Source organism: Tupaia chinensis, unplaced genomic scaffold, assembly GCF_000334495.1.
Source record: "Tupaia chinensis unplaced genomic scaffold, TupChi_1.0 Scaffold000075_1, whole genome shotgun sequence".
NCBI lineage: Eukaryota > Metazoa > Chordata > Mammalia > Scandentia > Tupaiidae > Tupaia > Tupaia belangeri.
Window position 1 is genome coordinate 3805210 of NW_006159535.1, and position 23993 is coordinate 3829202.

Genomic DNA, 23993 nt, shown 5'->3' on the forward strand with positions numbered 1-23993 from the left:
GAGGGTGTGGTGAAAGGGGAACTCTCTTACACTGCTGGTGGGAATGTAAATTGGTCCAGCCACTGTGGAGAACAATTTGGAGATTCCTCAAAAATCTACAAATAGAACTACCATATGATCCAGCAATCCCACTCCTTGGTGTCTATCCAAAGGACAGAAGAATACTTAATTGGAAAAGTACTTGCACATAGATATTTATTGTGGCACTACTCAAAATTGCTAAGTCATGGAAACAACTCAAATGCCCATGAACAGATGAATGGATATAAAAACTGTGGCACATATACTCAATGGAATACTATTCAGCCATAAAAAAAAACCTGGCTTTTGACAGGAAGTGGATGAATATGGAAGATCTACTGCTGAGTGAAGCAAGCCAGGCTATGAAGGAGAGGTATTGTATGTCCCCACTTAATATATACCAAATGCCCGTACTCTATGACGGAAAGTAATTGACTAAAGGATATAGAAACACAGTATATAGATGTAAATACCAGATACAGTGTTTGTGAAAAAGGAGGGTCTGAGGAAGGACATTTAGAAGAGAAATAGGGAGGCAAAGAGCTAATGGCACAAATGTGGTATTTTCTGTTGAAGATATTTTGTAGTTTTATCAACTGTACTAGGGTGAAATGTTCACCTGTTGAAACATCCATTTTGTAAGTCAAATAATAATGTGATTGAATGTATAGAAGAAAATAAAATGAAAAAAATTTAAAAAGATAAATGAAAAGAAAAATAAAAAGTTAATATTTCTAAAAAAGAATAATAAAATAAAAATATATTTTAAATTAAAAAAAATGTATCATGGAGAGATGGCTGTAGAAACCTGTGTTAAGCTTCACTTCATGTAACTTGGTATAAATAGTATTGCTTTTTATGTTTTTGATTTTGTTCTATTTGAAGTGGGGAGAAAACCACAAATACTTTCTGTCCAACTTTTAAAGACTGAGCATAATAGGATAATTTCACACTTCTGGGTAAAGAGGGTTCAAGTAACAGTAGATTTAGAAAGCCAATACTACCTAAGTAGCTTTGAAAAATGTCCTCTTTCAGAATGACTTTCATGGCAAAGTGATTGAGCTGAGAATTGAAGCCTTGAAGAATTACCAAAAGGCCAATGATCTGAAATTATCACTGTACTTACAGCAGAATTTTGAGCCAAAGCAAGCACTTTTAAATCTTCCCAGGTCCCAAGGTAGGTAAAGTAATATAGGTTTAAGGTTTTGTTTTGTGTGAATTTCATTGGAGATATTATTTACAAAGTGAGCAATACAATGACCAACACACAGTAAGTTAAATTTTAGAAGTGTGATAATAAATTCTTTCACTATCATTATCATTATTACTTGGAAGCTCTAGTACCAAGGTAAGAATTCTCTCTGGAGAAAATTAATTTTTTCTTTGTAAAGATAAAGTAATACATTATGTAATTAGCATATGTAACTGATACATAGTTGACCTTCAATAAAATAATAGTTACCTCCTAGGAATTAGAGTTGTTCAATTCATTTCAGAGCAGAAAGGCAGGTGATAGGTATTTGACAATGGTCATGAATTTCACTAATACAAATGTTCCTCTGCGAGTTTCAGCAATTTCTCCCAAAGAATTTATGGCATCATTCAAGGAAATTATAATATTTACCATAAAAAATAGAATAAAGGAATGGCTCTGAGGGCTGGGAAAAGGATTCTTAAATTTTCAAGTATCTATGAATCTCAACTCTGCACTTTTAAAAAGGAACATGCAATGGGAAATCATGGCCAAAGAAAGACAATGTTTATTCAGATGTATGTCTCTAATTTCTTCTGTCTTGTTCCAAAAAAAGGCTTGAATAGCTTATAAAAATCACACACAGGTCTGACAGTTGCAGTGCACATTGAAGGCTGCTATTTGGTAGGCTGAAACCACATGGGAGGCCCAGGTTTGATTTCCAGCCCAAAAGTCAGTGTGGTGGCACACACCTGTGGTGCTAGCTTCTCAGGAGGCTGAGGCAGGAGGGTTGCAACAAAATAATACCCTATTTAAAAAATAATATTTCACATGCACACACTCATGCAAAATCACACACAACACATAAAATTAAATACATGAGTAAGGACCAGCAGATGGCATAATGTTTATGTTGCTGGACTCCCACATAGTTGACCATGGTTCGGGTCCCACACCTGGTAGCTTAAAACTCCCGTTGGGCGCATGTGCATGCATGCCCAGAATTCTGAGAGGAGAATGGAGGAGAAAGGATTGCAGCGTGGCCATCCCCCTGGGGGGTGATTTCTTGCTTTCTCTCTCTTCTCTGGTGAGTGTACATACCCTATAGCAAAAATCTCTCAAAAGATAAGTAAATAAATACATGAGTAGATCAAAGGAAAGAGAAAATAAGTTGAAGCCAGGGAAATATATGCAAATGAAAAATGAGAGTACCGTATATTTGGTAAAGTAGGTTATAAATTTGGTTCTAAATTTCCAGCCAAACCAAAAACAAACAAAACACGCAGATCTTCAGTATCTATGAAATAATAGCAAACCAATTCTCAGAAGAAACAAAGCTTTTCCTAGTACTAAGATCTGAGAAATTTACTCTCCAGGTTCTTACAGTGGGAACAGGACACTAAATGTGTTCTAACAGTAGCCAATGTCTTCAACATTTCTAAAATAAATTTGGAATCTAAATTTCCTCAGCTGTTTCTTATCCATCCCTTGACAAACCTAATAACAAATTGTTAATCTTACATTTGTAAAAAATGAAGGATTAACTCTAGATGATTTGGCCAAAGTATATAGCATTCTGTTGACCCAGAGATAAAATTTTAAAAAATCCAGAAGACTGGATCCTATCCTAGCTTTCTGGCAGTTTTCTACACATATTTTTCTTTCAACTTATTTCTGATTAGAATTGGATAGCAGAAAGCTGAAAAGCAAGAAACTGGAATGCAACCAGAAGGAGTATAAAGTCATTAAGATACAAGTTAAAAAAAAATAGAGGAAAGGAGGGTATAAGGAGGACAGACAGATAACTGTTTTACTTGATTTAAAACTGGCTGAAGGTTATCCCAAGGGATCCAAAGGATAAAGAGCCAAAAGTCTTCTAGCATCAGATTCAAATCAGGCCTAGACTAGTGAACAGTGGAGTTCCCTTTAACTGATTGCCTTGGGAGTTTTTTGTTGTTGTTGTTGTTTGTTTGTTTTTTAACCCTTGCTTACAGAACACTGAATCAGCTGAAAACGGGGACAGCCCATGATCAATACCCTTTTCTCTCCTCTTATGCTTCTGGAGAATTAAGTAATACTATATCGTTTAGTTACTACAAATTAATGTCACTGCAGGCATGAGTGACCTATTGGTCCTATGTCTTATGGACTGTATATTTACTGAGCACCAATTATAGGCCAGATTTATCTCTTAATACTCATATACAAAATATTTGGGTTTGAGTCGAAGTGCTTCTAAAATCTAACAAAGTTCGAGATTTTGGTTATGTTGACATATTTAGTGTTTGGTTGTTTAAAAAGAAAATAACAAAAAAAAAAAAGAATGAGTTCCCTTCATGGAGGAATTTTTAAAGTAATTACTTTTATTTATTTATTTTTTAGAAAGATTTTAGCTATTGGACACATGCACTCACTGGACAGAGAAAGTGAGAAATCACCACCCTGAAGCCATGCCAAAATTCCTTCTCTTCCATTCTCCTCTCAGGATTTTGGGCATGCATGCACACATGGTCAGCATGGGTGTCAAGCCTCCAGATCTAGGACTCAAACTGTGGTCAGTCATGTGAGAGTCCAGTGCCTTAACCACTATGCCACCTGCTGGCCCTTAAAAGTAATTATTTTAAGAGTTTATTACCAGCAGTGGGACAGTAGTATGGCAGATGAGTGGTACTGTTTTTCTCATCTTAATGTATTACTTGGACTACTGTTTATTCACTATTTTATATTTAAATTAACTTCTAATTTCATAATTTGCATTCCTTAAAAATAAAATTTGTATTACTATTTTAAATGAAAAAATAATGTAGTTTTCTGTAGAAGGTAAACTTGATAATAATAATTCAAAAAAACAAAATTTTAAAGTTTTACTGAGATGTTGATGATCTTTGTTTTTTCTTTCTTTCTTTTTTTTTAGACTTTTGTCATAGGGTATGCACACTCACTGGAGAGAGACAGAGAGAGAAAAAAGTGATAAATCATTCTTCAGGGGATGATAGCCATGCTGCAAACTTTTCCCCTCCATTCTTCTCTCAGGATATTGGGCACACATACACATATGCTCAGTGTGTTTTTCAAGCCGCTGAGTCTGAGACTTGAAACACAGACTTGGTCATGTGGGATCCAGCACCTTAACGAGTGCACCACCTGCTGGCTTTAGGCCTGTTTTATCTTTATTAGGAAGTGAGATTAGCAAAATAGAGGATTTTAAAGAAAATCTGCACCAAATTGATACTTTCTTTTTGATACCATTAAATTTGAAAGAAAAAGGGAATAATTTTCTTAATGTGAGTTGTAGTATATAATGTATTCTAACACCTCATAAATTTTTTCTGGTTACCAAATAAAGTCATCTCACTATAAAATTTTGAGAAAGTATAATCTAATGGGAAAAGCACTGAAGATATACTCAGATTCATGAGTTGTAGACCTGACTCTGAGGCTCACCAGTTGTATAACCTGAACAAGTCATGTATTACTTTTCCTTGATCTAAAACAACAGTAACATATTATAGAGCATGTGAAAAACCGATAACTTTGTTTAACCCTCAAATGGATTTTTTAAAATGTATGTACAGGGACCAGCAGTTAGCATGATGGCTATGTTGCTGAACTCCCATGTAGTCGACCATGGTTCGAGTCCCAGACCCGGTGGCTTAAGCTCACGCCAGGTGTGTGTACATGCATGCCCAAGATCCCGAGAGGAGAATGGAGGAGAAGGGATTGTGGGGTGGCCATGGCCATCCCCTCTGGGGGGGGGGGTGATTTCTCGCTTTCTATCTCTTTGTCTCTCTCTTTCTGGCGAGTGCACGTACCTTAAAAAAAAAAAACAAAAAACAAAAAACTAAAAATGTATGTACCTATTTGTACAAAACAACAAAAAATAGGGGCCAGTAGATGGTGTAATGGTGTAATGGTTCTGTCATTGGACTCCCACGTAGTTAACTGTGGTTTGAGTCCCGGACCTGGCGGCTTAAAACTCACTCCAGGCACATGTCAGCCCAAAAATCCAGAGAGGAGAATGGAGAAGGGATTGCAGCATGGCCATCCCCCGCCCCTGGAGGGGGTCATTTTTCACTTTCTGTCTTTCTGTCTCTTTCGCTCTGGTGAGTACACACACCCTATAGCAAAAATCTCTCTCTCTAAAAAAAAAAAAGAAAAAAAACCCCACACACGCACACATTCAAAATTTATATACCTAGGAAATAGGTATTTTAGAACAAGAAATAAACACAAAGAAGCTAGACTTTTGACTCTACTTAAAACTTACATCTAGACTGTGCTATAAAATGACAGTGTGTATTGGTGGCCAGAAGATGGTATGGTGGTTAACGTGCTGGACTCACACATATTTAATCATAGTTTGAGTCCTGGACCTGGTGGGTGAGAATCACACCAAATGCAGGTGTGTGTGTGCCCAGGCTCCCAGGAGGAGATTAGAGAAGGAACTGTCGTGTGGCCATCCCCCTTGGGGATGGCTTCTCATATTCTCTCTCACTATCTCTGTCTCTGTCTCTCTCTCTCTTCGGAGAGGACAAAGACCCTACTGCAAGAAAAAAAAAATGGCAGCGGGAAAGTATGTGACTCGTTATGCCTCTTCCAGCTCTAAAGGCTATGATTTGAATCCAAACTATCACCTGTCTAATGTATAATCCTCCCAGTGAAGAATCATACTTCTTGATATTAATTTGTTTAATAATAAAGCATGTTCCAAAATGGAGTGAGAGATTTGTAATTCTATACTTATCCCAGTAGGTGGCACCATCCACATCCAGGCATCAAGTCCACATTGTGGTATTTTAGGAAACATGACATACTGTGGGAAACATTGGCCTTTTATTACCCTTGGGACAAAATGTGCCACATTAATATATCAAATGAGAAAAGAAAAACTATTGATATTTTTGCTCTGTGACACCAAGATGTATTACTGTCACACTTGATTAGAAAACTCAAGTGTTCAGCTGCACAATCCTTACCTATTCTACTGCTTGAACTACAGTTCTTGCTATTTGGAAACACAATCACTGCCAACTTTGTGCACAGCCCTTGTCTAATACTGGTTCTTTCTACTGAAGATAAATCAGGTGATTAGGACACTGAAGTAAAAAAAAAAAATAAGTTGAGTAATTGCACAAGGTGGTGATTATTTTGAAGTTTAAGTACTTAATAGTATTCTCAATTAGTGTTCTTTTTAACCTAGTTTCAAAGGAATTGAATTTCGCAAATCTATCTTAGAGAAAGGGCAGCATGTAATTTTAGTCATTTCCTAGTAAATCAGGGTACAGGTCCTTCTGTTTGAGGCATTTCTAAGTAAAGGAAGAGCTTACCCCAGTTAACCCACTTACCCCTCCTCCCACCGTCCTATGTGCTGGTTGGCTGAGTTGCAGTGGTGTGATTCATTTGGTAGGTGAAATACAATCTTTATTATTACTGACTTTGTTACACTTGAAGGAATCCATATTTTGAATTCCTCTGAGGCCCAGGTTGTAGCATTGCCATTGTCAGTATTAATCTATTTAGAATATTGCATCACCTAGTCTTCTAAAAGAGAAAACATTTTTATGTTGTTTACACCTTGGGTGAAGTCTTTCCTTTTGGTCTTTCCAGAGACAGTCATATTTGAAAGGATTTACTTCCTGGCCAGTATAAAAGTATAATTGATCAGTATATGGCAGCCCTGCTTGGCTTCTCTAGAGTCAAGAGAGCAGTCTGCAGCCTTTGGCATCACCTATCTTAAAGAGCACAGGCACTAGGCAATCTCTCTATTCAGCTGAATTTCTCATCACACCTGCTGGTGTTTAAAGAAGAGATTTATCTTCAGTATTAATGTAACTTATGATAAGATATTTGATTCTGACAGACATGATTTTCTCTACCCCACCCTCACCCCACCAACTCAGCATTTTCTTGAGGTCTTTTTGAGAAGAACCTGAAGGTTGGATGTGAATATTATGCTACACTTAAAAATTCAGATGAAAGACCATGAGGTGGGAAATGAATACTCTTGAGATCCTATTTACTCTAAAATTCCTTCTGTTCTGAAAGTAAGTCATTCCTCTAGCTTTAACCTTTACTTCACTTTAGAATTATTCTTCCTGATGGCTGAAATACACTTCATCAGGTGCTGATGAAAGGAAAATAGTGTAGTGCTAAGGTAAAATGCTGTAAGGCAGAGGCAGAAAAACCACAACTAGGTCAAATCTGGGTCCTTGATAAGTAGTACTGTCCTTATTCATAGGGTTTTTTAGGCTTTGGGGAAGCTGAATTTTTTGAATGTCAACATTAAGTTTATGGGACTAGTAGGTTATAGTTAATATCTAAACTAATTCCTTCACTTATCATAAAGCCCTACAAACATATAGGGGGAGAATAAAATTCCTTTTTTCCTTAAATAAAAATTTTGAGGATTGAAAAAAGCAAACTGTTCCCTTACTAATATTAGGATAATTTTAATGATGACAATAGATTCTGCAACTTGTGTTTCATTCAGGAGAACAGTAAGATGCCTACGATAGGGTTGTCATAGATAGCAAATAAAAATAAGACACCCAGCTAAATTCAAGGTTTTTTGTTTGTTTGTTTGTTTGTTTGCTTGTTTTGAGAGGTTTTTGCTACAGGGCGTGTGCGCTCGCCAGACAGACAGAGAGAGACATAGAGACAGAAAGCGAGAAATCACCCCCCAGGGGGGATGGTCACGCTGCAATCCCTTCTCCTCCATTCTCCTCTTGGGATCTTGGGCACGCACACACACGCGTCCGGCGTGAGTTCTAAGCCACCGGGTCTGGGATGCAAACCACAGTCGACTACGTGGGAATCCAGTGACATAGCCATTATGCTGACTGCTGGTTCCCCTAAATTCAAGTTTTAGAAACATAATAAATAATTTTTAGTATAAGTGTATCCCAAATATTGCACAGGACATACTTATACTAAAAGCTATTCCCTGCTTATTGAAATTAAAATATAAGTGGGTGTCCTATATTTTAGTCTGGCAACTCAAACTTAGGACAAGTTCACTACAGTCCTATTTAGCACCCTGTAATTCTCCCTCTTCCCCTTCCCTCTTATCCAATGTGTATCATTCTATCTGCCTTCTTTTTCTCCCCCATTCCCTCCTTTATCTTTTGTTTGTTTTCTGCTTCCCATGATAGATTATTTTTGTGAAATATATCTGTTATCTGAGAATGTTTATACATGTACATGCTTTATTATTTTATTCCCTCATCTAGAAGTTGTATTAGAAGTACCTTTTGTAGTTTCTCAAAGTTGTTTTTACTTGCATGTAATCTTAAAATGATATTACCCCTCAAAGTTGTTTTTACTTGCATGTAATCTTAAAATGATTTTATCCCTTTGGTACATGAGCTCCAAACAGAAAAAAGATCCACCACTTCAACTTAAAAAATATTGTTTGATGGAAGTTATTTTCTAAAACAACTCAAAAATTCACATCAATACTAATTCTACAGTCAGCCTTATAATAATATAATTACATGATACTTTGATGAATATTAATAGCTTTACCACTAAAAATAAAACCAATGTTTTTCTCTAAGAAAGGGCTCATTTTCCTGTTTCCAATTAGGTACTATGGGAACTACAACTGTGGGCAGAGTAACTACCAATAGAAACGAATCCAATGTGGTAAGAACTTGTGCTTTCTTTTAAAAAGTCACTTTAAAGTCTTGGATAGTAGGATTTCTGGAATGCATTTGTTAACATACATTCTGACTTAATATTTTTAGGAGATTTGCAAAGTGAGTGCTCAATATTCTAGCTGTCTTCTTTGTTTTGTTTCTGTTGTTTTTGTTGTTTGCTTTGTTTCTCCTCTCTTAGAGAATTCTGGGATCCCACACTGAACAAGGAGCTAAAGGAAACCAGTTTGATGATGTAGGAGGGAGGCTCTTTTTTCTAAGGTCACTGCCAGATGAAGTTCTGAAGAATTAGAAGACTTTCACTCCATTTGCTTTGGACAGATTTAAAGACTAGGCACAACCATTTGTGTTAATTAAAATCTTTCAAACCTTTGTTTTAGTAATGTTTTCTCTCTCTCCTCCTACCAATCTGGGTGGAAATGTTAGATGCCTGGCTTTAAGCATGTCAGGAATTTAGTCATTTAGGGGTGGTAAAAAGCTTCTGATTATTTAGGTCATTTTAGATTTGAAATGACAACATTGAAATTCTAGTATATGTTGTTATGTCCATAAAAAGAAGTTTGTCTCCATTTCTGAAATATTTCATTCTAGGCTGATCCATCACTGGCAAATGTGCAAAAGGTACAAAGTAAGAGAAATCATATGCCCTAGCTCTTTTTTCAACCACGTCTAGATGCCCTGTTGAACCTGCCTCCTTGTAATCTATTCCTTGACTTTCTTTTACCTTTCCAGTACCTCTGTTTGTGTTGAGGCTCTCTGTCCTAACTGGATTACCAAAATCTCTTAATTAGCTTCCCTGCTTCCAGACTCTCTAATCTACCTTCTAAGTACTAAAGGAAACCAGGAAACTGTTTTCCAAAAGAGACATAGGATCAGGACCATCAGTTAGTGTAATGGCTCTGTCGCTGGAGACCCATGTAGTCTACCGTAGTAGTTTGAGTCCCGGACCCGGTGGCTTAAACTCACGCCAGGTGCGTGTGGATATGTGCCTAAGATCCTGAGAGGAGAAAGAAGAAGGGATTCCAGCGTGGCTAGCCCCCCGGGGGGTGATTTCTCGCTTTCTGTCTCTCTGTCTCTCTCTGTCTTTCTGGCTAGTGCACATGCCCTATAGCAAAAACCTCTCCAAAAACAAACAAACAAAAAAACAAACAAATAAAAAAAGACATAGTATCATGTCACTCCCCTATTGTTTCCCACTGACTTTATTGTAATGTCCCAGTTTCTTCACAGACCCGCCGTCTGGCCTGCCTTCCAATCTCATCATTCACTGTATTCCCCTTTCCTCATACACCCTACAGTAACTAAGAGCTCTACAGAACTATTTACAGTACCCTGAATATAGCATGAATTCTATTATTTCCATGTACAAAGTTAAAGATTCTCTTTCATGGTCTGCTTGCCCACTGACTATTTTTCTTAAGGACTGAGTTTGGTACTCAGTGTGATTCTCAACCCTAGCTGTGTATTATAATCCCCTTGGGAGCTTTGAAAAATAGTATTTCTCTAGATCCCTCCCCAGATAATTTAAACCATGATCTCTGAAAAAGAGGGTAAAAGCATCTATATATTTTAAAAGCTCCCTGTGAAATTCTCAATGTGCAGTTAGGTCTTAGAATCACTACTCTAGGTTTTCTTATTTCCATTATAGCACTTAATGAGTTATTGTAGTTACTGGTTTATACAGCTATCTCCCTAACCAGATGGTGAGCTCTTTGAGATCCAGAATTATGTGTTGTTCATCTTTTCATTTTTGATTACCTAACACAATGACTGTGATTTAATAGAGGCTCAGTAAATATCGTATGAGGGGTCTTTTTAAAAAAATTTTTTTTGAGAGGTTTTCGCCATAGGGCGGGTGTGCTCGCCAGACAGACAGAGAGAGACAGAGACAGAAAGTGAGAAATCACCCCCCAGGGGGGATGGTCACGCTGCAATCCCTTCTCCTCCATTCTCCTCTCGGGATCTTGGGCACGCACGCACACGCGCCCGGCGTGAGTTCTAAGCCACCGGGTCTGGGACTCAAACCGCGGTCGACTACGTGGGAGTCCAGAGACATGAGGGGTCTTTATAAAGAACATAGAAGATGTGTATTTAGAAAAAAATTACACATAGATTTCAAAACTTTTTGTGCCAAAATGAAATTATATTTTAACTCCATTTTCCTACAAACTTTTAAAAAAATTTTTTCTTCCCTAAAGGAAAAAGAGGGCACAAGCACCCCAATAGGGTCTCTGGATAGAAGTCCACCTCCAGCTTCAACCAGCACTAGATTATGGTCATGTATATGCCTAGCACTGGATTGTGAGCATGTATGTGCCCACCGTGTTCAAGGGAGTCTCCTGTTTTGAACCTGTAACCTTCCCATGTGGGTCAGTCTCGTAGAGTATCTTGTTTCACTGCAATGCCACTCTCTAGCCCTCATTTTTTATCCGTGAATACTTTGAAGTACACTTGTTTAAGGCTACAGAGTTAATTGCCAACTCTCAGGCCTCCTGATGCCCTGTCTTATGTAAACTACTACTGGATTATATTGCTATTCCTGAGATCTTCAGATCTTTTCTTTTACTCTGATTAAGGTGGCATTAATTTCCTATTGCATGTCAATATGAGAGAGTGGATTTGTCACAAAATGCTTCGTAATTCATGGGATTCCTCCATAGTTTCTGTTATTGAGCAAAGTAACTCAAATGTGCTTTCTCCCAAGGTTAATTCAAAATCTTAAAGGTGCATTTTAAAGGTGAATTTTGAAAAATGTACTTTGGGACTAAAGAAGGTTTTTAAGAAACCACAGAATTTTGACATTAGAAGGCACTTTTAAAAATTAAAAAATTTCCTTCACTTCCTCCATTCTCCCCTCAGGATCTTGGGCACACACACGCCCAGCGTGAGTTTAAGCCACGGGGTCTGGGACTTGAACTGTGGTCGACTACATGGGAGTCCAGCAACACAGCCATTACGCTAACTGCTGGTCTCTCAATCTGTATTGTTTCAAGAAAGCCACCTCTTAATATTTAATCTCTGAGAAACTTAAGACAGTCTTGAGAGAGATTTTCCAAATCAATTGGATTAGACAAAGAAATAAGAACAAAAGACAACAATATATAATCTGTACCACTGACTACCTTGAACTGGTCTTTTAACCTCAAAGCCTTAGATTCCTAATTTCATTTTAAATTAAGGTTTTTGTCTTAATTAGGCACTTAGGGCACTTGCTGGAGAGAAACAGAGAAGGAAAGAGAGAAGTCACCACCTGGGAAGATGGCCATTCTCACCACAGTCCATTCTCCTCCTGGGATTTTGGGCACACACATGCACAGAACGTGATTTTCAAGGCACTATGTCTGGACCTGAACTGCGGTTAGCTATGTGGGAGTCTTGCTCTGTAGCCACTGCAACACCTGCTGGCCTCTTCTCTTTGTGTGTGTGTATTTAACATAGGGTGCATATGCTCACACTAGAGAGAGAGAGAGTGAGAGAGAGTAAGAAATCAACCTCCAGAATGGAGGGCCAGGCTGCAATCCCTTCTCCATTCTACTCCTGGGATTTTGGGCACATACGCACACACGCTAGGTGAGATTTTCAAGCTGCCAAGTACTAAACTTAAAACACGGTCAGCCACGTGGGAGTCCAGCACCTTAATCACCATGCCACCTTCTGGTTCCCTAGATTCTCAATCTTAAAATTGGATTAAAAGAGCATCATTTGAAGGTTTTTAAATTATTGGGTTTTTTTTATCACTACCATGTATTTATATTTGTATATAATTTGCCATCCGTTTTTGATTAACTAAGACATGAAATAAACTGGTATACTTACTAACAAAGGTTTATAACTTCTTTTGTTTTTAGTGAGAGATTTTTGCTAGGGCATGTGTGCTTGCCAGAGAGACAGAAAGACAAAAGGCAAGAAATCATCCCAGGGGTGGGGGGCAGAGGCTGGCCACACCACCATCCCCTCTCTTCCATCCATCTCCTGAGGCTGGCCACACCACAATCCCTTCTCTTCCATCATTCTCCTCTCGGGACTTTGGGCATGCACACACACTTGGCATGAGTTTAAAGCCACTGGGGCCAGCACCTGAACTGTGATTGACTATGTGGGAGTCCAGAGACATAACCATTATGCAATCTGCTGGTCCTGGTTTATAGATTCTTAAAAAAATGAGTTACTTTACTTTTCCAAAACACTGAATTTAAAAATTCATTATCAGACAGGCTTATCATCTTTCCTTCGAATGTTCTAAACCTTTCAATTTCTTCAAAACACAATACTGAGGGAACCAGCAGTTAGTGTAATGGCTATGTCGCTGGATTCCCACGTAGTCGACCGCGGTTCGTGTCCCGGACCGGTGGCTTAAAACTCACGCCGGGCGCGTGTGTGTGTGTGCCCAAGATCCCGAGAGGAGAATGGAGGAGAAGGGATTGTGGCGCGACCATCCCCCCTGGGGGGTGATTTCTCGCTTTCTGTCTCTATGTCTCTCTCTGTCTGTCTGGCGAGCGCACGCGCCCTACAGTGAAAATCTCTCCCCCCAAAAAAACCAAAACACAATACTGAAATATAAAGCCTTTTATCCTGCTTTATCTTTAAGACTTAACATTGGGATTTTACCTATAACAGGGCAAACTTATCATTTAGATTGGCTGCCTCTTCATGAGTGTCTGCAATTTGGTGAATCTAGGATATAGATCTTGGCTTTATGGATACGAATGCATTTATTTGGTCAACTTATCCAAAATATTGGAGACTCATTTAAGCTACTCAAACTCCCAAGAGATTAAGTGATAAACCAATATTAACTTAGATCACAGAGAGGACTATTTCTCCCAATTTAGTTGGAATATGTTTATATTTAAGGTACTCCCATCTTTGAATCAAGTTATAGGAAATGGAATTAGTAATCAGAAAATATTAGTGATTGAAATATCATTATTGCAATTTTATTTGTACTCATAATATTCCAATTATGTTTATCTAAGAATAAAACCTCTGATGTTCTTTACAATACTTAGGAGATACTTTCAATTTGAAGGCCAATTGAGAAAAAATTCTGTCCCATCAGCAATACATTTATAAACTATAACTCGGAGCAGTACTATTTTTGTGGTTTATCTCATTTATTTTATCTTGACCTTCTAGCTATTCAGAGGATATTTGTTAACATTTCACCTTAAAAAGTTGCCTTTTTGCAATGACCACGAAGTGATTAGTAATGTTTGTCAGACTTCTTTCCTAAAGTAAGACCTACAAAGGCCTAATCTTTAGTCGGGAATAGCAATCATCAAAAAGGACAAGTGACAGTGCACAATATCTTGCTTTAAAAAATCTTAACATATGAGCAGAAAAAAAAATCCAGTTTAAAATTGTTTGTGTAAACTATGGACACCTTAGGCAGTATCTCTTTTATAGGTAGAAGCTGTGCAATCTGTTGCATGCAAAGGCAAATTTCTAACAGTCCATCTGGCACCTTGGGAGAAACCTACGTTGTTACCAATTCAAAGTCCTTATTGCTTCATATGTTCTGCATTTATTTAGTCATCAAATATTATGAAATGAGAAGAGAACAAGGTTTTGTGTTGGAAAGGGAGACTTGCTCTGCAACTAATTACTCCCACAGTAGGAAATACATAGGCAGATAAATATGAAATGTAATTATTACATGGTAAAAGGAGAATCTTTTAGGATAACGAAAATCCATCTCCTCTGCTTCTTTCACCAATTCAGTTATGTTCTGTAACATTCAAAACTTTTACTTAAGATTCATCTTAAGCATAAAATATGATATAAACATTCTTATAAACCTATTTACCCTATATTTCCCAATACTTTGGGGATATCAAATGACTCTTTTTTTAAGGAGTTAATCAACCTGTGGGAAAATGAGATTACTTAACAAAATAATTCTTGCTTTGTACATTGCTTTTATAGAGAAAATATTTTTTCTGGGAAAGCTGGCTTTAAGGTAAGTTTTGGTTACATGAAAACCAATTCATAACAATTTAAGAAAAGCATGATGCTTTTGACTTTTTTAAAAAGTTCACTTAATATCAATTCTTGTCAGTTTTAAGCTTGGGACTATTTTTTCTTGACTTATGTACAGTAGTCCACCCTTATCGATGGGAGATACATTCCAAGATCCCCAGGTGGATAACTAAAACCTTAGACAATACCAAATCCTTTATGTACTATGTTTTATTTTATGCAGTTATATGTATAATTGTAATTCATACATTATGCACAGTTAAGATATTAACAATAATAATATAACAATTACAGCAATATATTGTAAAAAAAAGATATGTTCTTTCTCTCTCACTCTCAAGATATTGCACTGTACTTATCCTTCTTGTGATGGAGAGGGAATTTAAGCAGGACAGTATGAAATATCATCACAGTATTCAGAATGGTGAATGACTTAAAACTTATGAATAATTTATATCTGGAATTTTCCACTTAATATTTTTGGACCATGGTTGACTGTGGGTAACCAAAAGTGTGGATAAGTGAGGGAAGGTTATGTGGACTACTGTCCTGATCCTTCTTGTGAAAATGTAAGATGATTAAATGCTGACATGATCAGATGAAGTGAGGTGAATGACAGAGGCATCATGACATTAGTCTATTATTAGCTTTCTAATAAGTCAGAAAGAGGATATCTACTTTGGGTGATTCTGGATCATCAGCTCTTGATGATGTCAATGGTTGGATGTCAGGAGTTGGTGATGAAGATTCCTGATATTTGGAGCTTTTTTTTTTTCTTTTGTTTAGTTTTTGCTAAAACCTTGTGGAAAAACATTACAATCAGAAGTTGTCTTTCTTTAATTCATCCAAGTGTTGCTGCAGAGGTCACAATTTTCGGTGATCATGTGAATGACTTTAATGCTGTAATCCATATGAAAATTATATTTTGTAATTTTGCTCTTTAATGTCTATGCCATTAGAAATACTCTGGCAAATTTTGTTAATGTTCACATTGTTGGTTCTGCTTCAGCTTCTTCTTCATCTTCCTCTGAAGATGACTCAACAAGTTCTTCCAATTCCTCATTTGTTAACACTTCACAATGGCCTTTAACATATTAACTTCTTCACATGTATGTTGACAAATCATTTCTTGCTACAGAAATTTTTCCAACTTCTTCATTGTATTCTGGGATATCTTTAAAGTTGCTTACAATTTTACTCCATAAGTTCCTCCAGTAGGCATTTAGTTCTGATTTTAATTAATCCATAATAGCTTTGATGAATATTATTATAATAGCAGGAGTGAAAATTTTCCAGTACTGCATTACTTCAAATTAGGGCCTATATAAATTACTGATCTAATGTAGTCAAATACTAGGTGGGTTTATGTAGCCTTGACAAAATGAATGATGCCCCACAAAATGGCCAGAACAATAAGGTTGATTTGGAGGTAAAATACAATATCAGCATTTTCATTTTTATAGAAAATGCTAACCAAGTACATTATCTATTATTAACAGGACTTTAAATTTCAACCCTTCTCTTCCAAGTATTTTTCATTTCTGGTATGAAAAGCTGGTGAAACCACTACATAAACAAGATAATGGTCACTCACTTTTTCTGATTATGTTGCCAGAACAAAAACAGATAATTTTTGTTCTTGAGAACACGTGAGTTCCTTATTCTGTACACTACACTTGGCTTTATCATATGCCCTACAGCCTTGCTGCATAGGTATCAGAGTTAATCTGTATGTCTATATTTTAACCCTGGGGGCCTTCTTTTTACTTTTAGATATATAGGCTCTATTAGGCATCTCCTTCCTAAAAAAGCCCTGTTGGAACACACTTGAAGATACTTTGAATGCTATCCTTTCTCCTTAATTATATTCTGTAACTGCTGGAAATTCAGTAGTAGCTTTTTCATTGACTAAGGCAGCCAATGAAAGGCAGCCAATAATTTTTATGTTTTTCAGTACAAACTCACTTCTGAATCTGTGTAGCCATGTCTTACCCACAATAAATGGCTTAGTGTCACTCACTTCAGGGATCTGCTGCTGAAGTTTTCATATAGGTTCAATGCTTTCCAATACAACATGTTGCCATCAGTCTGAATATTTTTTCTGTTCATGTCTTCCACCCACAAATTTAATGTTTCCATCTTAACTAAGCACTTATCATGTTTGGATGTATCTTTTATTTATCCTTTATATATTTGTCTGTGACATCAAAACTAGCACAAATTTATTTTTCTTTCTCTACAATTTCACAGATAGGAGATTCATTCTTCCCGCAGATCTTAGTAACCTCAGCATTTTTGTTTTTCTTTCCTCGTTAAGTCAAGAATTTTCAACTTTCCACTTAAAGGAGCTACTTTACAATTTCTCTTTGGCATATCTAAATTGCCAGCATCACTACCTTTACAGTTTGGGGCTGTTATTAATATAAAGATCACTTAAACACTGCAATGCCAATTGGCTACTAACTTTTGAGAGGGTAGTATATATGGTGTGGATATACCGTGTGGACAAAAGGATGATTCACATCCTGGGCAGGAGGGAACAGGATGACAAGAGATTTCACGCTACTCAGAATGGCACACATTTAAAACTTATTAGTTATTTCTAAAATTTTCCGTTTCATATTTTTGGGTCACAGTTGGCCATGGGGAAACAGATCACAGAAAACAAAGCTACAGGTAAGGGTGAACTATTGTATACTACTTGGTTCAAGTCTCGGACCCAGTGGCTTGAGAAACAGGCTGGGTGCTTTTGCCCAAAATCCCAAGAGGAAAATGGAAGAGAAGGGACTATGTCGTGATCATCCTTCATGTGCTTTCTCAGGTCCTCCCTCTCCCAACTCTCTGTCAAGTGCATGCAAAACAAACAAAACAAACCAAAATAATTGAGGGAGAAAATCAGTGCTTTAGTAATTAGACATTTTTGTTGTTCTTTTATCAGACAAGAAGTCATACAAATAAATGGTGACTTTCTGTTTTTGTAAATTGTCAGTACATACCAAGGAAGAACTTCACTGCCTTCTAAATATAAATATGAGATATGTAGGCAGTACTAAAGGTATAGATTAGAGTCCTCAGAAAAGAATAAACTCTGTAGTATGATGGAGAGAGAGAGAGAGAGGTTTGTAAAGAGTTGAAGTGTGATGCTATCAAGGCAACAGGCTCATAAATGATATTCTAGATCTATCCAACCTCAGTCCATTTAGTAAAAGCACAGCTAATCTTCATCCTCTTGACAAGTATGTGATGAGGCCTAAATAATCTTAAAGTGCCACTCTCCTGCCCTCGCCTTAATAAGTGCTTTGAGGATTGGCATTTTAACTAAATCTATGTTTCTCAAGTTTGGTGTCAGGACCCTTTACATTCTTAAAATTAATATTGAAGATCTTAAAAAATTTCATGTAAGTCATATCTATAACTATTTACAATATACATTTTTGAAAATTAAATATAAAAATATATTGGGGCTAAAAGGTGGTGCAGTGGTAAACCACGACACTGTCAATCAGACCCACATGAGAAAGTCCCAACGTTTACAACTGCAGCATTCCCTGAGTAGGCTGGGAATGCATGTGCCCATGATCCACTGCTGCCTAAGGCTGAGGGTGGAACATGGAGTCAGGGCCCTTTTGGGGTGTTGTCTATCTTTCTTATCTCTCTTTCTCTCTCTCTCTCACTCTGGCTCATGGAAGAAATAAACAAACTGAAAAAATACATAATGTAAAAATATACAAGCACAAATTCCATTAGCATCAGTTACATCATTACCCATCATGTAGCCTCTGGAAAATTCTATCTACAGAGAAAATGAGAGTGGAAAAAAAAATGCCTTAGTAGTACTAAAAAAAATACGTTTTTTTTTTTTTTTAAACTTGCAGACCCTCTTGAAAGGATCTCAAGTATTCCCAGACATACTCAAGAACTACTGACTTAAATTACAGCTTAGAACAGCCAATATCATATTTACCATCATATAGGAAGAGGAAATGTGAGGATGAGGTCAACAAAGAAGAAAGCATAGCTGAAAAATGGCATCTTGATGCTGTGCTTTCAGATACTGAATTTAGCCAACCTTGAAGCTATATACACGTCTAGACTTGCTAGCTGCATGAGCCAACAAATTCCTTTCAGCTTAAACAAGAAACAGTCACTTGCAACCAAAAATGTCTTCAGACATCTGGGTTTCTAATTGGAGGATAAAAGGAAAGAGCTTGGTGGGAAAATATAAGAGACCAGCACATAAAATAACTATTCAGGCCAGCCCATGGCATAGTGGTTAAAGAACTGAACCCAACAAGGCTGACTGTGCGGTTTGAGTCTTGGATCCAGAAGCTTTAAAAACACTTCAGGTGTATGTATGTGCGTGCCCCAAATTCCAACAGGATGGAGAAATGGAGGAGAAGGGGCTGTGGTGTGACCATTTTCCATGGGGGGTTGCTTTTCTCATCTCCCTCTATGTCTGGAAAGTTTTTAAAAAATTATTCAAACAGCAATCCGGGCAACAGAGATATAAAATTAAAAAAAAAAAAAACAAGGAAAAGCTCAAATTTATTTTAATATCACAGATGGTGGAAAATACTGTCCTAGTTCTTAAATAAAGTACCATTGGATTCCATGGACAATGGAGGTGGCTCAGCTTACTTCACACTGTCACTCAACGATAACAAGGGCATCAGAACTGAAAGTAGAAACGAATAAAATTATCTTATTAGACTTTGGAAATTTTTAATTTAGAAAACGATTTCTGAGGAAAATGCATTAGACTACTTAGGTCAAATATTGAAAAAATTTCTCCTTCTCTAGTCTATAAACCTGTATTTTCTTGAGCATGTCTAAGAAACATCTGAACCCTCTTCTCTGATAGGCTGAACTATTTTTCCCATGTAGTCAACCACAGTTTGAGTCCTGGACTCAGTGGCTTAAACTCAGGCCGGGCGCATGTGCGTGCGTCCCCAAGATCCCGAGAGGAGAATGGAGGAGAAGGGATTGCAGCATGGCCATCCCCCCTGGGGGGTGATTTCTCGCTCTCTCTGTCTCTGTCTCTGTCTCTCTCTGTCTTTCTGGCGAGTGCATGCGCCCTGTAGCTAAAACCTCTCCAGAAAAGAAAGAAAGAAAAAAAAAAAGATAGACATATGAAGACATGCACAGGGAGGGTGGTATCCATACGAAGGTAGGGGCTCAGTTAAAGCCCAGAAGCTTTAGAGCCAGGGAGGTTAATGATGTAATCTCAGTCTAAGACCCAAGACCCCACGAGGCTGCTAGTGTAAACCCTATAATCCAAAGGCGAGAGAGCCTTGAGTTCTAATGTCCAAAGGCAGGAGAGTAAGTACTGAGTAAGTGTCTCAACTCTAGGAAAGCAAGAAGAAATGGTCTTTGTTTGCCTCTTTTATTAGATTTGAACTTCTAGCCAATTGAATGGTGCCTGCCAAGATTGAAGGACTATCTTCCTTACTCATCCCATAGAATCAAAGGTCAATCTCTTCTGGTAACAACCCTCACAGACATAACCAGTAATAACATTTTGCCAGTTTTCTTGGTATTCCTTAATCCAGTCAAACAGACTCCTAAATTTAACCATCACAGGAGGATTTTTCCCTTGGGCCTTCAGAAGGAGCATGGTTCTGTCCACATCTTCATTTTTTTACTTCTGGCCTCAAGAACAATGAGAGAATAAATTCATTGTTTAAAGTCGCTGAGTTTGTGGTAGTTAAGGCAACCCTAAGAAATGAATATAATGCCTAATTCAGCCAACCTAAAGTTAATTCTAATTACAATCTAGCTTAATTTGGGGAAATATTAGGTTAAAGACAACCAAAACTTTACCTTGCATCCTTTTGTAAAAATTGTGGTAAAATATATATACATAAAATTTATCATTTTAATAGTGTGGAAAATGTACAATTCAATAGCATTAAGTATATTCAAAATGATGCTTGCACCCAGGTTTTATTTATTTTATTGTCAGAAGGCATGTGTACTCGTGAGTGAGAGAGAAACAAAGCCCTCTCCAATGGTGGGGGTGGCCAGGCTGCATCTTTTTTTTCCTTCCCATTAAGGTTTCGAACATGCACACACACATGCCGAGTGTGTTTTTCAAGTTCTTGGGGTTAGGATTTAGACTGTGGTAGATCAAGTGAGATCTAGCTCCCTATTCACTGTGCTCAACCACTGTCCTATGGGGCTGGACAGCTTGCACCCATTTTTAATGCATCTAGTTTTAGATTTGAACAATAGCCAATCAGGAAAGCGACAAAGGTGGAATAAACCTTAGAGAAAGCATAAAGCATAATCCACTCCCAAATTTGTTCATGGCCAGTCTCTTGTTAATGAGAATCTGAACCCAGAAAAGTTAGAGAATTTTTCCCTATTTACATTGCAACTGTAATTAACCACAGGAAAATTAATTTGAGGGCCAAATGTAAATAAACCACTACTAACAAAGCTCTCAAACTTCATTTCTAGTGATTAAAAACAGTTTCATCTTCATAATGAAAGCTAGATATTTACCTATCTTTTATTCTACCTCAGATGGTTAATGTAAACTCTATTTTCATTATTAAAACCTTAAGAACGGAGAGGATAAACCCTTGGGACTTCTAATTCTTTATGAGTAAACTCATTTTTTTTTTTGAGAGGTTTTTGCTATAGGGCATGTGTGCTCGCCAGAGACAGAGACAGAGAGATACAATAAGTGAGGCAGGGATGGCCATGCAGCAATCCCTTCTCCATTCTCCTCTCGGGATCTTGGGCATGAATGCACACGCGCCCAGCCAGAGTTTAAGCCACGGGGTCTGGGACTCAAACTGTGGTCTACTACATGGGAGTGCAGCAACATGCCATTACGTCAACTGCTGGTCCTACAAACTCAATTTTTTAACTTTTGTTTGCCCCCACTCCCAATATGTCTCCTGAAACTGCCAATATTTAGAAATGCTACCCTCCTTACCGTCTAGAAAAAATTCTTTGCTATAACACTGAATTCTAGGATGAATATTCAAGAAATGTCACACTAGAATGAACTAAAAATGGGTTTTACCAGGCCTGCAATAGTAGTGCAATGCTGGACTCACATGGGAAGGTCCCAGGTTCATGGTCTGGGGACTCCGTGTTAGCTGGATACATGTGTATGTGCTTATGATTTGTACTGACTAACCGAAGCTGGGGTGGATCTCAGTGTGAGGACCCTGTTAGGTGTTCCAGTTTCTCTCTCCCTTGCACTTTTTCTCATGGAAAAAATGTTTAAAAACTTAAAGAAAAAAATGTATACATATTGTAATGTTCATTCAGTAACCAGCAGTAAAAGAAAAAGAGGCCACATTAGATAGTTAGGTTGCTGACTTTTTCTGTGTAAATTTTATTAGTTTAAGCTTGATGAATTTGAGAGATGAATATGCATGGTAAAAATTGTTGGCAGACAAGCATCTATTGTTAATTATCTATTTCTATTATTTTTTCAGCAATTTTAGTACTAACATTTAGCAAAATGTAAATTTTAATGAACTTCCACATACCTTAGAAGAGTTAAGTTATATTCACTTTCCTCAATTAAATTCTAATGAATTCACCATTACTAATTTTATAGATGTGTAGTTCTTTGGCCTCTATTAGTGATTTGTGAAACAAAAGTAATACTTTCTTCTTTGAATAGTTATAGAATATTTTGAGTTGAAGGGGTTGCTTATTTAGTCTACTATTTTACCTAAAGGATACTTGTTTAGTTGATCTTATTTAAAGGTTGAAGAAAAAAGCCCAAAGTTGTTTAAGGTCACATAACCTGTTGGCGAACACGTTTTGAACTTATTTCTTTGAAAACCTCAAGATATTTTTCTAATCATTTATAATCTGAGTATGGAGTACAAAATAAAGATTGGTTAAAGAGATAATATTACAATAGAAAGGTAAACCAATATTGTTTTTCATCTTTAATTTGAGATAAAGAGATATTATAACAGAAAGGTAAACCAACTATTGCTTTTCATCTTTAATTTGAGATAAAGATAGTCATTCTCTTGGCCATACTTTCTCATTTATATCCCTCATTTGAAACTAATTAAGAATCTGTTGGCCACCAGGATCTGTGGTCATAATTATATGAAGTCAGTTCATCACCTGGCTTAAACTATTAATCCACTTTTAAAAAATACTAGAAATACAGGTCCTCAAAAATGCACTATTTTATACCATTTCAATTTCGCCCATTATTTCCTTTATATTTAAAATGAAATACATAATGTGAATCTTCAGTCAGAGGATGAGTAATTTCATGTTCCAACGAAAACAGTAAAAACTCAACCATCAAATTTACTCTAAGATTTTAATTGTGTACAATGCTTTGATACTTCTCTTTACATTTCATATTTATGCTTCCAGGTTTTACTATGTCTGAGAACAGAAGAAAAAGCAAACTATGTATGTATACGTACTCATATACATATACATATAATTTTTTAAACCCAGAGGTTGAAAGGGTCCGAAAGGCAATTAAGAATTCTACGTAAGATAGCTTCTGGTTATCAACAATTCATTTTTACTAAAGGCACATGAAAATAGATAGCAACAAAAGCTATTTCATGGTAATCTCATATCCCACAAATACTGAAATAAAACTCAATCACCAGAATAATAGTCGTCATTCAAGTGGATCATGTCCTTCTCATTCTGAGTAGATTGATGCTTCTCATCTAAACGCAGGGCAGAGGTCCAGTGATGCTTCTCATATAAAAGCAGAGGTCATAGCAAAGAAGCTTAAGGCCACAAAACCATGGAACAGCAGAGGACGAGAAGCCGGGTATCTTCACTCAAGATGCACCGCAGCAGACTCCTAAGCTTTGCTTGTGAGCATCTTAGAAGTACAGACTTGCAGACGGAATCCTACAGCACGGCTGGGGCGAAAATCCTCCCCCAGGGCGAGCTGACTGAGGAAGCCGCCAAGATAAGGCTGGACAGGATACTTCCCTTCTTCGCCCTCGGCGGGCTCGCTGTCACCATAGCCGCCAGTCAGCCACCCCGCGCACGCCGCTTTCTGAGCCACATCTAGGTACTCCGGCGCCTTCTGTGGGGGCGGCCTGAAGTTCCCAGGAGCCGCGAGGGGAAGGCCCAGCGAGCTGAGCCTTCGCTTCTCCGACGCTCCCTACCGAGTGGCTCGGCCG

At 37.4% G+C, this 23993-nt stretch overlaps 1 protein-coding gene across 3 annotated transcripts in view; it reads left to right on the forward strand.

Annotated features, from left to right (window-relative positions):
• Positions 1-9203, forward strand: part of CCDC196 (coiled-coil domain containing 196) — an 18580-nt gene extending 9377 nt beyond the window's left edge. For all 3 annotated transcript variants that reach the window (XM_006142424.1, XM_006142422.1, XM_006142423.1), the window contains 3 exons: positions 1057-1198; positions 8799-8857; positions 9050-9203. In XM_006142424.1, the coding sequence (XP_006142486.1) occupies positions 1057-1198; positions 8799-8857; positions 9050-9160 (312 nt within the window). In that variant the 3' untranslated portion in view covers positions 9161-9203. The remainder of the gene's footprint in view (positions 1-1056; positions 1199-8798; positions 8858-9049) is intronic.
• The last annotated feature ends 14790 nt before the right edge of the window (positions 9204-23993 follow it).